The sequence below is a fragment of the Zalophus californianus genome, chromosome 6, assembly GCF_009762305.2.
Source record: "Zalophus californianus isolate mZalCal1 chromosome 6, mZalCal1.pri.v2, whole genome shotgun sequence".
NCBI classification, from domain to species: domain Eukaryota; kingdom Metazoa; phylum Chordata; class Mammalia; order Carnivora; family Otariidae; genus Zalophus; species Zalophus californianus.
The window spans coordinates 64,018,407-64,033,330 of NC_045600.1; the positions used below are offsets into that span (position 1 = coordinate 64,018,407).

The 14,924-nt window shown below is 41.2% G+C and overlaps 1 protein-coding gene across 1 annotated transcript; it reads right to left on the reverse strand.

Annotated features, from left to right (window-relative positions):
- Nucleotides 1–6,430: 6,430 nt before the first annotated feature.
- On the reverse strand, nucleotides 6,431–8,381 carry LOC118357108 (importin subunit alpha-1). The gene has a single exon (XM_035728261.1). It carries the CDS (start codon nucleotides 8,262–8,264, stop codon nucleotides 6,675–6,677), a length of 1,590 nt encoding a protein of 529 aa, XP_035584154.1. The 5' UTR covers nucleotides 8,265–8,381; the 3' UTR covers nucleotides 6,431–6,674.
- Between the last annotated feature and the right edge of the window lie 6,543 nt (nucleotides 8,382–14,924).

Here is a 14,924-nt window from a genome sequence, read left to right on the forward strand (position 1 = left end):
CAGCTACTCAGGTTCTTCTCAGATCCTGGCATTTCATTAATTACTACCAGAGAAGATCACCTCTGACACTTGTATTTGTCAAAACATCCTCTTCACCAGTGAAGTAGGAGGTAGGAGATATTATAGGATTGACTGATTCTGGAGGATTGACAACATGAAGCAAGAGTCTGTGTGTTTTGCCTTGTATCACATGACATTGGCCTATTTGTTACACACAGGAGAAGACGCTGAGTATTCCAGTGAACTTCATTTATAAATGCAGGCCAGTAACATTAACTATGCTGGTGGTTCTCAAACTCTAGTATGTATCAGAATTACCTGGATGAAAGGGCTTGTTAGAACACACACCGGTGGGCCCTCCTCCCAGAGTTTCTGACTCATCTGGGGACCCACCTTGAGAACTCAGCAATCCCAGGGCGCCTGGGTGGCTCAGTTGTTAAGCAACTGCCTTCGGCTCAGGTCATGATCCTGGAGTCCCGGGATCGAATCCCACATCGGGCTCCCTGCTCAGCGGGGAGTCTGCTTCTCCCTCTGACCCTCTTCCCTCTCGTGCTCTCTGGCTCTCATTCTCTCTCTCTCAAATAAATAAATTAAAAAAATCTTAAAAAAAAAAAAAGAACTCAGCAATCCCAGGTAATTTAGGAGGCTAAGGCTGTGGGGGAAACAAATAGGTTCCCATATACAAAGAGGTAAGAGGATGCCTCCTCTAGACCAGTGCTGTTTAAACTTGTGCCATGGGCGCCTGGGTGGCTCAGTTGTTAAGCGTCTGCCTTCGGCTCAGGTTGTGATCCCAGGGTCCTGGGATCGAGTCCCACATCGGGCTCCCTGCTCAGCGGGAAGCCTGCTTCTCCCTCCCCCACTCCCCCTGCTTGTGTTCTTGCTCTCGCTGTGTCTCTCTGTCAAATAAATAAATAAAATCTTTAAAAAATAAAAATAAAAAAAATAAACTTGAGTGTGCCTATGAATCACCTTGGGGTCTTGTTAAAAATCCACATTCTGACTGAGTAGGCTGGAGGGTTTTGAGATTCTGCATTTCTGATAAATTCCCAGGTGATGCTGGTGCCGCTGGTCCAGGAGCCACACTGATTTCTACATTACCCAGGGCACTGTGTTTCAAAGTGAATCCTGAGGACCGTCCATATCAAAATCTCAGGTTTGACTGGGGAGAGAAGTTATTGCCCTTAGTGCGGAGTTCTGGGCCCACCCCAAATATGCTGTGTCTCGGAAGAAACTCTGTCCAGGAATCTGCAGGTTGAACAAGTGTTTCTGCTAACTTCTACAGACTGAAAACAATAGACCGAGGGCTGGGGGTGGGGGAAAGGAGGGCAGGGAGAGGGGGATGTCAACAGGGGGTATGCAGTGATTGGTATTTCCAGGTACTGATTGCCAGGGCCCATAGCTATTTTCTCTCCTTTATTCTATTGCCCATATTTTGTTGGCTGTTGGTGACATCATCAGAAAAAGTAACTGGGATCTTAAAAGAAGGGGTAAAACATCTAATGACTTATTTTTGCTCTGTATTAGCAAACACTTAGTAAGAAAAAAATGGAAACTATAGGTTACATTTCTTCAATTTTCCACAAATTTAAATTATTCCTGCTCTACCTATCCCACAAATTATTGTCTAGACATCTTTTGTTAGTAGTAAGTGAAAAATGTTTCTGAAATGATTACTTAATATGTTGCTAAATCCAGGAGATAGCAACTGTCTGCCAGCAAGTGCCATATTGAAGTTTCCTAAACACTACAAAAAAAGGAAATTATTTACAGTTAGCATTCAACATTGGCAAACAAGTCATGCTATTAAAGATGTATTTGCATATGTTATATTAAGAGGCATGCAAATGTATGTGCAAAACGGGCATAATTAATCATTTCCACCGGTGATGGATATCCTATCTCCAATCTTGCCGTCCAACCCCTCCTTTCTTTTGAGCACAGATGTGTGTTTCTAACCTCCTGGGATCCCAGCATTATATGCAATACCCTTTCCCCCAACCCCAGCTCCTACAGTTAAGGGACTGAAACATGGGAAGTAATTCCATGTTCTTATCCAAAGACTAAGCAAATAAACTTTGAAAAGCAGTAAATAGGGCCATTTGTTTTTAATCCTAGTTCTTATTGTCAGGAATGTCTAGAAAGCTTTTCCAAAGTTCAGATTCCCTAACCACCTCAAGATTCACGTTCAGGAGGTTTGGGGTAGGCCAGGAAATTTATAACTGTCTAAAACCCCCTGGGTGATTCAGATGACTGGTCAGGATTGGGCACTATGGGCATATATAAAAGAGCTTTGGACAGAATGAGGGAACTTTGATAATAACGTAGTTATTATTTTTGTTGTTAACCATAATTTTTGTTAATATTGAGTTCTTCCTACATAACAGGCATGTTACTAAACATTTTACGTATATTATCACTGAATCATCATAACAACCATCCTCTTACAGATGAGGAAACTAAGAGTTGGAAAGGTTAATAATTTGCCTAAAACCAGAGATAGTAAGTGGCAAAGCAAGAATTTGCTTTTATCACTAAGTAGTGCATGAGTCATTTGAGTAGTTACGTGAGTCATTTAAGTCATTAATTTTTCTCATTTGGACTGAGGGATGTTGGACTAGACACTAGATCACTTCTAATCTTCCTTCAAGCTCTAACGTTTATTTGTGGAACTGAGTTGAACCGGAAGACATGGTTTTCGGTCTTCTGGAGCTTAAGATGTGTTGTCAGACTCCCTCGCCCTCCTTCCCCTGTCAGGTTTAAAGTACTTCTTCATCTATGGCTCCTCGTTTTCTATGGAGCAAAAACTCCCTCACTGTCAGCCCCGATCCCTCTCTTGAGTCTCATCTCCCAGCACCTCAGGGCAGAATCCCAACCCTCCAGCTAGATAATGGGCTTACCAGCTCTGTGCCCTTGCTCACAGTATTCTTTCTGTCCCAAACCTTTGTCCTTCTTGGTTGCTTGATGGACCAATCCCGCTCACTGTTCACAGACCTCCTACATACCAATTCCTTTGTGTAGGCATCCCTCTTTTCCTGGTCAGAATTAGTTTGTTCTTTTATGATTTTATTTTGTGTTACAGGCAAAGTGAACTTCAGTCCTAGCTCTCCGGCAGTCTCAGTTTCAAATATTCTCTCAGTTTATCCGCATAAGCATGGCAGTACTTGGCAGTCTTGGTTTAGACAACATGGCAACTGTAGTTATGGCATATATATCCGACTAGGGGTGTGAACTGTTTTCCTATTGGTGAGATTCTAGAGGGCAGAGGCTCCTGCCGAATCTGTTTGACTGTTCTCCCATCCATAGCCATCCATCCATCTGACCCTCCATTCCTTTATTTTATTTCTTTATTTTAATTAACTTTTAAATTCTAATTCCAGCACAGTTAACGTACAGTGTTAGTCTCAGGTGTATAATATAACATACAGTATTATATTAGTTTCACAGATTCAACAGTTTATACATTACTCAGTGCTCATCATGATAAGGAAAATCTTCTCTGTAGTTAAGAGTCTAGGGTAGGTATCTGGGTGGCTCAGTCAGTTAAGTCTCTGGTTCAGGTCATGATCTCAGGGTCAGGAGATCAGGCCCTGCATGGGGCTCTGTGCTGGGAGTGGAGCCTGCTTAAGATTCTCTCTCTCCCTCTCCCTCTGCTCATCTTCCTCACCCAACTCATGTGTTTCTAAACAAACAAACAAGAGTCTATTTCTTAGTTTATCTCCCCTTTTTTCTTTGCTCATTTGTTCTGTTTCTTAAATTCCACATATGAGTGAAATCATATGATACTTATCTTTCTCTGACTTATTTCGCTTAGTGTTATACTCTCTAGCTCCATCCATGTTGTTGCAAATAGCAAGATTTCACTTTTTTATGGCTGAATAATAATCCATTATATATATATATATATATATATATACATACACACACCACATCTTCTTTATCCATTCATCTATCCATAGACACTTGAGCTGCTTCCCCAGAATTTGGCAATTGTAAATAATGCTGCTGTAAACACAGGGGTGCATGTATCCTTTTGAATTGGTATTTTTGTATTTTGGGGGTAAATACCTAGTAGTGTGATTGCTGGATTGTAGGGTGGTTCTATTTTTAACTTTTTGAGGAACTTCCATACTGTTTTCCAGAGTGGCTGCACCAGTTTGCTTTCCCACCAACAGTGTATGAGGGTTCCCCTTTCTCCACATCCTCGCCAACACCTGTTGCTTCTTGTGTTGTTGATTTTTAGCCATTCTGACAGGTGGGAGGTGAGATACCTCATTGTGATTTTGATTTGCATCTCCCCGATGATGGTGACGTTGAGCATCTATTCATGAATCTGTTGGCCATCTATATGTCTTCTTTGGAGAAATATCTGTTCATGTCTTCTGCCCATTTTTAATCAGATTATTTGTTTTTTTAGTGTTGAGTTGTATCAGTTTTTTATATATTTTGGATACTATCGGAAATATCATTTGCAAATATCTTCTCCCATACAGTAAGTTGTATCTTACTGTAAGGGAGAAGTTTGTTTCCTTCACTGTGCAGAAACTTTTTATTTTGATGTAGTCCCAATAGTTTGTTATTTAGTCTTTGTTTCCCTTGCCTCAGGAGACACATCTAGGAAAATAGTTGTTACGGCTGATGTCAGAACATTATTGCCTGTGCTCTGTTCTAGGATTTTTATGGTTTCAGGTCTCACATTTATGTCTTTAATCCATTTTGAGTTTATTTTTGTGTGTGGTGTAAGAAAGTGGTCCAGTTTCATTCTTTTGCATGTTCCAGTCCAATCTTTCCAACACCGTTTGTTCAAGAGACTTTTTCCCATTGTATGTTCTTTCCTCCTTTGTCAAAGATTAACTGACCATATAATCATGGGTTTATTTCTGGGTTTTCTATTCTATTCCATTGATCTATGTGTCTATTTTTGTGCCGGTACCATACTGTTTTGATTACTACAGCTCTGTAATATAACTTGAGGTCTGGAATTGTGATACTTTCAGTTTTTTCTTTTTCAAGATTGCTTTGGATATTCAGGGTCTTTTGTGGTCTCATACAAATTTTAGGATTGTTCTAGTTCTGTGAAAAATGCTGTTGGCATTTTGATAGGGATTGCATTAAATCTGTAGATTGCGTTGCATCCACTCATTTATTTGCATATATCAGTTTATACACCCCCAATTTTTTTTTAAGATTTTATTTATTTATTTGAGAGAGAGAATGAGAGAGAGCATGAGAGGGGGGAGGGTCAGAAGGAGAAGCAGGCTCCCCGCCGAGCAGGGAGCCTGATGTGGGACTTGATCCCGGGACTCCAGGATCATGACCTGAGCCGAAGGCAATCGCTTAACCGACTGAGCCACCCAGGCGCCCTATACACCCCAAATTTAAACTGCCTCTACTTGGCACAAAATAGACACTTCAGTTTTTGTTGAATTGATATTAACTGATTTTTTGTGAATTTCTGCTTGGATAAATCTTTTGCAATCAGCTTCTTCTCCACCACCACCCCTGCCACCTTGAATAAAAACTATTTCTTCTGAGGAAGTAGGTAATGAAGTATCAGAGGAATGATAACTATAGAAAATGAATAGAAAGACAAAAATGTTAAATTTGATTAGTGCTGGCTATCAGCATAATAAAAGAGACAAAGCTGACATTGTGCTTTGGTTAAAAGACAATAACGAAGGCCAAGCTCCTCAGTTGGATCTGTGCCCAGCAGTGCCTTTGTAACAAGCCTGGAAAAAGATTCAGACAGCATGTAACCAATGTGACCTGTAAGACTAAGTGAAGGTAAGCAAGAGGCCGTGTCTTAGATCGGGCTCCTAAAACAAAATACCATAGACTGGCTGGCTGGTAAAAAACTGAAATTTATTTCTCATAGTTCTGAAGCTGCAAGTCAATTATCAAGGTGCCAGCATGGGCAGGTTCGGTTGAAAGCTCTCTTCTGTGTTGCAGACTGCTAATTTCTCGTGGTATCCTCACATGGCAGAAAACTTAAGAGAGGAAATAATCTCTCTTGTGACTCATATAAGGGCACTAACCCCATTTCTGTAGGCTCCAGCCTTATGACCTCATCTAAACCAAATAACCTTCCAAAGGCCCCACCTCCTAATACCATCACAACGTGGGGTGTGGCTCCAACATATGAATTTTGAGGAGACACAAACATTCATTCCATAATAAGCCACCAATATATAGGTCCTCAGGGCCAGTCATCCAACCCACCACAAGAGCTGGCAGCATTCAGGAAAAAGAAGTATAGTAGACTTCCAAAAGGAGATCTGTATGTTTGGACACCAAGAGAACAAGGTACATAAAAAAATTTTTTTTACTTAAATCTTTTCATAGTCATTATTGCTTGGCAACTTGGGGAAACTTTCAGACTTCCCAAGGTCTTCTTTTTTTTTTTTTTTTTTTTTTTTTTTTTTTTAAAGAAAAGAGTGGAATTTAATCTTTATTTACAGGACACTGCAAGAGAGGAGATTCTACATAGAAATAAGAAACCCACTGAGGAAGAGCTTCATACAGGTTGTACAGTTTGGAACTGGTCAAGTAGAGTTTTGTTGTAAAAAGTGCTACAATAACAAAACACATTTAAAAAGAGTTCTTAGTAGAGAAACAGTAAGACAAACTTCTACCAAACAGAGTACACAACAAACAACTTTCTGCCTCAGCTGTACAATCTAAAAGTTAAAAGTCCCGGGAGTGCCATCCTGAACTTGGAACGTATAGCCTTCAGAGGTAGTTTCTGGCACAACATTCTGATCTTCCTCTTCCTCTACAGAGAAATACTTCTCAATCAAGTTTAATGAAGCTTTGTACACAGACTCATTTTCATGGTTTTGTAGAGCTTCAATTTTGTCCAAACCTCCACATTCTTCAATCATTATACTAAGTTTCTCAGTTTCACCTAGTTTCTCAGCAGCCTGAAAGATGTTTGAAATGGCATCCAGAATAACCAGAATAATTTTGGTGTCTTTTGCAGTTAAGAGGTTCATCAATGGTTCTATTATGCCACAATGAACGAGGTATACAATCTGTTCAACGGTCCCACCACTTGTATAGTTGGTCACAGCCCAGACAGCTTCCTTTTGTGTCTTAAAGTCTGCCTTAGAGAGAACACCAACGAGGAATGGGACTAATCCATGATTCACAACTTGCTGTATCTGGTCCTGGCGACCAGCTGTAATGTTTGACATTGTCCACGTAGCTTCCTTCTGAATATTAGTTTTGGGGTTCGTTAGGAGGCTGGGAAAAACAGCAAGTGCTCCTGCATCTATTACAACCTGAGTCTGTTCATCCGTCCCAGTAACGATATTTCCTATGGCTCTTAGTGCAGGAGTCACAATGGGCAATTCAGTAGCTCCTAGAAGCTTCACAAGCTGGGGCACAACTCCTGTTTTCACAACCATTTCAATCCGTTCATTTGGACCATCAGTAAGGTAGGAAATGGCCCAGCAGGTATCTGCCAATACTTCTGGATCATCATGATGCAGGAGACGAACTAAGGTAGGAAGAATCTGCTCAACAGCATCTAATGGGGGTGCAGGATTCTTGTTGCGACAAAGGTTTGAAAGTGTCCAAGTAAGGTTACGTAAGTAACCACATGCTAAAGATGACATATCAGGAACTGCAAGGAGAGCCAATAGTGGGTCAACTGCACCATACTTGATAACCAAGTCTCGAAAAACTGAACCATCACCTGCAATGTTTCCTAGAGCCCATACAGCTTGTTCACTGATGTGGGCATGGGAAGATGCCAACAGAGAAATGAATGCTGGGATAGCACCTCCATCTACCACAGCCTTGGTCTGTTCTGACGTCCCAGAAGCAATGTTAGTGAGAGCCCAAGCAGATTCAAACTGAATGGGACTACAATCAGTTCTGCCCAAGAAGGACACAAATTTTGGAATCAAACCAGCCCGGATTATGTTGTCTATGGGGGGCTGTTTTTCCCTAGAAAGCAGTTTCCTAGCAGCTTGAGTAGCCTGGAGCTGGCTTTCCAAATTGTTGCTATTTATGCCTTTGACAATGTCATCAACAGACCAATTTACAGTGCCCTGGTTGTTGCGGTTTTCCTGTAGTGGAGAGGTAGCATCATCAGGAAACGAGCTTACGTTTCTCCTTTTCAGCATCTGGTCATCCTTCTTAGCTTTCCTTAGCTCCACATTAACTTCTATTCGGCGCCGCCTCATTTCTGTACTGTCTTTCCCCTTGTTCTTGAATCTGTTAAGGCGAGCAGCTGGTGAATTAGCATTCTCATTGGTGGACATGGTTATGAGACAAAGGGAGAAAGCTACACAGCCGGCTCAGGCTTCCACAGGAGGCGGTCCGGGGCGCGCAAGCCGCAGGACAGCTGCCCTCAAAACGTCCACCACGGATCACCCCAAAGACGGTGTGCCTTCCCAAGGTCTTCTTAAACATCGATTCTCTGTGCTCCCTGACTTTGTATCTGCCCCATTAACTACCATATTGTGGTTTACTCTGATTTTATCTGTCACTTACTTAGACTGAAAGCTCTACAAAGAAGACAAGGTATAATTCACTTTGGTGTTCCCAAGGCCTGGTAAAGACATGAGAATTCCTCAATATGTTTGATGGATTAATAAAGGGAAAAATTAGCCACCTGTACCTATTATGGGTAGTTCCTTTTAATGATCACCTTTATAGGCTTGTAGAGTGGGAGGTGTTCTGTTTGTGTCATCCTGATGAAAGAGTAGGCTATCTCAGACTAGGGGTAGGCTTTTGACCCTGGGGCGGGGGTGGGGGCTAAACTTGGTGACAGCAAGGTAGAAAGGATAAAAGTGATCAAAGTGTAGGGGGTGTAATTGCACCAAATCCCCTCTGAAATAGAACACCAGACCTTTACTATGCCAGTAATTGCTAAAAAGCAGCTACAGTTCTGATTTTATTCTACTAGGACAGGAAAAGTTTCTCTTGCAAGCGTTTGTTCTCTCCCTTCCACCTTTACATGAGTATCCAAAGAATTCTTGTATAGGTAGCAAATGGCCTCCTCCTTGTGCACGATGAGAATTATAGCTTAATATTTACTTCCTCTTAACCAGGGCCCAGGAATCCTGAATCAATAATTTCAAAGACCTAATGAGATGGCCTTTGCTTCATAATGTGTTTTTCTATATCCCACTATCCACATGCCCTGCCCTTTTCTTTTTACAATCATCTGCAATTAGTTTTCCGTTATGACTTGTTTAGAACAGAGAATGCATTTCCCTTGATCATCTACTTGAATATTATAAAATTATTCCATGTTTGATGAAACCTTGGTTATTGAAAAGAGGTTGTTCACAGGTGACCATATTTTCTTGTAGAGAAGTTTTTGAGGCTTGCCTTAGGGGTTAATGATGAGTCCTATAAGTGTTAGGGCTTTTAATATTATCCTAGCACAGCTTCCAACACATTTCAAGTCACCTTTACTTGCATCTCAGTCAGAAATCAAAGATACATGATTCTTGCTTCAGCCCTATTAAGGGACATATTAAAAACAATAACAACACATGGTCTATGGTGAATGGTCAACACATTGACACTCTTGCTCCTTTTTCTCTACTCTTTCCTTTCTCTAGTGTACACCTAAAGAGCACGACCCCACTGAATGTCAGTGGAAGTAAAAGGCACTATTCTGCTATAATTTTCTGATATTTTTTCCTAGATCCCAACGCCAGTGGGGATGTGGTTCTAAAGGCTTCAGATGATTGAGATCCCACCTTTTTAAGATTACCTTGTGTTGTTGTAATTGTTTGTGACCCTTTACTGTGAAAATTTACCAAAAAAGCAATCTGTTTTGTTTTTGTTTTTTTCCATTTTTCAAATCCCATTACTTTGTTGTCTGCGCTTGTGTGTGTGTGTGTGTGTGAGAGAGAGAGAGAGAGAGAGAGAGAGATGTATCCATCTACTGTGGAGATTTTATGTGAACTGTAACTCAAATTCCTTTCGACTGGGAAGTTTTAGTCAGATTAGATCTAGATGAAGTTTTAAGAGAAGTCTTTCAATGGTAAAAATAGCAAAGCACTTAAGAAAATGTTATCTACATACAAATAGTTCATACTTTCAAAGGATATTTCTTATTTCTAATATTCAACCATTCTGACCATTTCAATAGGCCATACACAGAAAGTATAATCCTCCTTTCCCTACTTTATTATTTCTGATAGTGATATCACAGACCGTAGGATCATTAAAATCAGGCCCTGGATTTTTTATTTTCTTCAAAGGAAGTTGTCAAAATAAAGTATATGCTTTTTAAATCAGCTTATCACTGATAAGTCACTCCTTAGATTATTAAAGTTGCAAGAACTTTCACAACATCATTTACTTTTTATAGAGAAAAAATTTAATTATTATGGTAAGAGAATAATGCAAGCCTATTCAGAGTTGTTGAAAGGCATAACTCCCAATACTTTATGCAGTACTTTGCAATACTGTCACTTCTCAATCATTTGAATTCAGAATCTCTGCCGTGTGTTTGAGCAAAATCTTTTGCTGGCGCTTGTCTCATTAGGGCTGGAAGATCCTTCCTCCAGACTATCTGGTGTGTTGTCTCTCAAACTGGTGTTTTGCAGGGCACTGACCTTCAGGATGGTGGAAGAGACAATAGAGCAGAGTGGTTGAGATCATAGCAGTTATGGGCATGAGCTGAACATGGACCCATGGCAAAGTAGGTAAGAGTCCCAGGACACCGAGTATTTCAATGCTGTGCACCTGATGTCAACATAGTTCAAGCAGATTTTAATGCAGATACAGTCCTAGTTCTGTCCTTTCTACCTCTATGATTTTAAATGTTACCCTCGCAAATCCTCAGTCTTATTATTTATAAGATAGGCATACTTTTACAAGTTCCTGTCTCACTGGTGGTTGTGAGAATAAGATGAAATGATGCATGTCAATTTTTTTGTTCATGTATTTGTTTATTGCCTTTCTTCTGTCTTACCTCCAAGTAAAAATCAGGACTTTGTCTTATTCATGGAGGTATATCCAGCGCCAGGAACCATGTAGTACACATAGCAGGAGCTCAACAAATGTTTTTACAAAATAAATGGGGGCGCCTGGGTGGCTCAGTCGTTAAGCGTCTGCCTTCGGCTCAGGTCATGATCCCAGGGTCCTGGGATCGAGCCCCACGTCAGGCTCCCTGCTCCTGAGGAAGCCTGCTTCTCCCTCTCCCACTCCCCCTGCTTGTGTTCCCTCTCTCGCTGTGTCTCTCTCTGTCAAATAAATAAATAAAATCTTTTAAAAAAATAAATGAATGAATGAATTTTGGGCACCTGGGTGGCTTAGTCGGTTGGGCGTCTGCCTTCGGCTCAGGTCATGATCTGAGTCGGGTCTTGGGATTGAGTCCTGCACCGGGCTCGTTGCTCAGCTGGGACCCTACTTCTCCCTCTCCCTCTGCCCACCCTCCCCCTGCCGCTTGTGCTCTCTCTCTCTCAAATAAATAAAATATTCCAAAAAATAAATGAATTTTAAAAAACATGATGAATTCTTGGCATGATTCCTGGCAGACAGTAAGTGCTCAATAGATATTAGAATAAAAACCTACTTCTGTGAGATATTTTTTTCAAATAAAGGATCTTGTGTAATATATATTATAAAGACTCTGAGATAGCCATTAGTGAAGAAACCTGTATAACTTCATTAGTTCCATTTACCATCTTGTTTGAGCAGAAAACCTTTTCTTCCCAGCTCTACCTGTTAAATAACATTCTGCAACATTACCAATGGACACATGTCGGGAAATAATGAGTTAGTCTGGTATGCCTATGTTAGAAATAAGGAAACTGAGGTCCAGATATTAAATGATTTGCCTGGGTCAAGTAGCCAGTAGCAGCAATTCCAGAATTAGAGGGAAATATTCCAAATCTCAGGCCTGCATTCTTTCCCCCAGGCCAAGTGAGCAGGGGCATGTGGGCAGTGACATTGTACCAGAAGATATGGATTCAAGACCCACCTGCATTTCCCAGCATTGAGGTCTCTATCAGACACTGCTGGAACCCCTTCTCCTATCCTCTCCTCCTTTTAATGGGGCCTCTTTGATACCTGAGCATGGTATACCTCCTAGAACTGGTCCTTATGAATGCGAAACCTGGAAGTGTAGGGGTCTTACCCACCCACAGGGTAACTCTTGACCAATAGGAATGGTTATTCTTGGGTAAATGCTTTCTCCTTCTGTCCCTAAGGCAGATAATTCCAGGTGCATTCTATGTGTCTCCCTTTAGGGGCCCTGTGGGATGGACCCCAGTTGCCCACATCAGTGGCATAGTCCACAAGTGAGTAGCAGTATAGGCAACTCTTCAAATTCCTAGCTTTTGTCCTTTACGGTCTGTCTTTTCCCAGGTGTGTTACGCTTTTGCTTACTACTGAAAACAGCTGTGTCATCTCTCACGAGCCCATTAAACAGGTGCTGGGTTTCACACCAAAGGTGGCTGTGATTCAGCAGGTGGAGGCGTAAAATAGGAAGTGAAATCTAAACAGAAGTTGGACTAGAATGGAGGCCGCTAGCAGATGAGAGGTGCTACTAGGCTCAAAGCTCTGCTGTTTTTTTCCTCCTGAATTTTCAAGAATTTTGAGAAGGCATGAGAACAATGTGTTTACAAACATATTCTGTGTTTGTGACACCTTCTGGTTTTTCTGTTATGCTGAATAAAACAAGGGAGCTATAGTTGGTGTGGGGAAAGAGTGAAATTGAGATAGTTACCACAGTCCTTTAACAACATTGGGTAACCTACCAGGGCATGAGAGGTTCAAGCTTTAAGCTTCTCATTCTGCTCTTTATATCCAAGGCAAGATAGGGCGGCAACACAGCTGTATTAGACTGTGGAAACAAAGACCCAAGCATCTCAGTTTATTTCCCGCTCATGTAATAATACAGTGCAGGTGTTCTCTTCAGCAATTAATTTTCTTCTGTGTTATGACTCAGGGACATGGGCTCTTCCACGTTGTAGCTCTCTTGTTCCCTGAAGCCTTGTCCCTGTCATCTGCATTCAGCTGGCAGAAGAAGAGTATGGAGAGGGGACCCTGCTCACGGAAAACCAAAGCTCATATTCCACTGGCAAAAATTGGTCCCATGGCTTCCCCTAGAAGCAAGGAGGTTGGGAAATGTAGTGACCAACTAGGGCAGTGACTTCTCAGCAACAACTGTTCTATGGAAGGTGGAGCATGAGTTGGGCAGAGCAACTGGCCATCTCTACCACATCAGTACAATTGTCAAGAATGCCAGTTCTAGGGTCCAATGAGTCTGGATCCAGACCCTGGTTCTGCCACTAGCTAGCTGTGCATGTGGGCATGTTATTTCACTTCTCTGAGACCTCTTCCTCATCTGTAAAATGAGGATAATGGAAGAATCTGTCTCTCAGAGTCGCCATGGGATTGAACTGAGATCATGTATATACAACTCTTAATGACTGTGCCCGGCACATAATGAGCACTCAGCAAATGGTGTTTTTATCATTAACTATGAAGAAATGCCACCATCTCACTCAGTGAGTTTTCTATAGTTTGCAAGAAACAGAAACATATAAAAGTTATCTCACTTAATTTGAATTTATTTTCTAAGAGATACAGGGCATAAAAAAAGGCAGGAAAAAATCTGAGCAACCACACAGCCAGCTTCTTAGCATGGGAACATTGCACATGTGAAGAGAAGGGCTTCACTTGTGGAACAATAGACCTGGAAGCTTAGGAGTACCGCTCAAGACGAACACTGGCTGCCCCACCCACAGGAGTCAGCTCTTTGTTGGTTCATCATCTCTTTTTCTGCCGCTCTGTCTGACCACTCTGCCCATCTCAGCCCCTCCTTGTTTCTTCTCTGAGCTTTTCTCTGTGTATCATGGCTTCTTTGCCATTATATTTTCTGTAAGTCTCTGTCTATGTCTTGTGCTCAGACACCCTGAGAGGATCCGATTGTTAGATAGTCCTTATCCAATAAAGGGCACCTGTCACTGGCCACAACCCAGAGCCAATCCACCTAGGCTTTTGATGGCTGATTTTGTGCCTACTGTGAATCTCTGGCTCAATCAACTGTGCCTCTGGTAGTAGGAATATATCATACAAACATGGTGATCTGGTACAAAAAAATGTTTCATGCTTCCTTGTTTAGAAAGGAATAGTAGTTGGAGCTGGCACTCAGAATATCAGGAATAGGGAAAAGCATTAAAATTTACAGTGGTGAATAGTAATTTCTTTGACATCAGCCTAGAAACATTTTCTAGATATTTCTCTCCAGGCAAGGGAAACAAAAGCAAAATTAATCTATTGAGACGACACCAAAATAAAAAGCTTTTGCACAGTGAAGGAAGCCATCAAGAAAACAAAAAGACAACCTATGCAATGGAAGCAGATATTTGCAAATGATATATCCAATAAAGGATCAGTACCCAAAATATATAAGGAACTTATACAACTCAACAACCAAAAAACAAATAACCTAATTTAAAAATGGGCACAAGACACGAATAGACATTTCTCCAAAGAAGACATCCAGATGGCCAACAGATACACGAAAAGATGCTCAACATCACTCATCATCAGGGAAATGCAAATCCAAATCACAGTAAGATATCACCTCATACCTGTCAGAATGGCTAAAATCAACAACACAAGAAGCAACAGGTGTTGGCGAGGATATGGATAAAGGAGAACCCTCATACACTGTTGGTGGGAAAGCAAACTGGTGCAGCCAGTCTGGAAAACAGTATGGATGTTCCTCAAAAAGTTAAAAATAGAACTACCCTACAATCCAGCAATTGCACTACTGGGTATTTACCCAAAGAAAATGAAGACATTAATTTGAAAATACACACGTGCCTCTATGTTTATTGCAGTATTATTTAGAATAGCCAGAACATGGAAGCAGCCCAAGTGTCCATTCATAGATGAATGGATAAAGAAGTGGTACTTATACACAATGGAATATTACTCAGCCA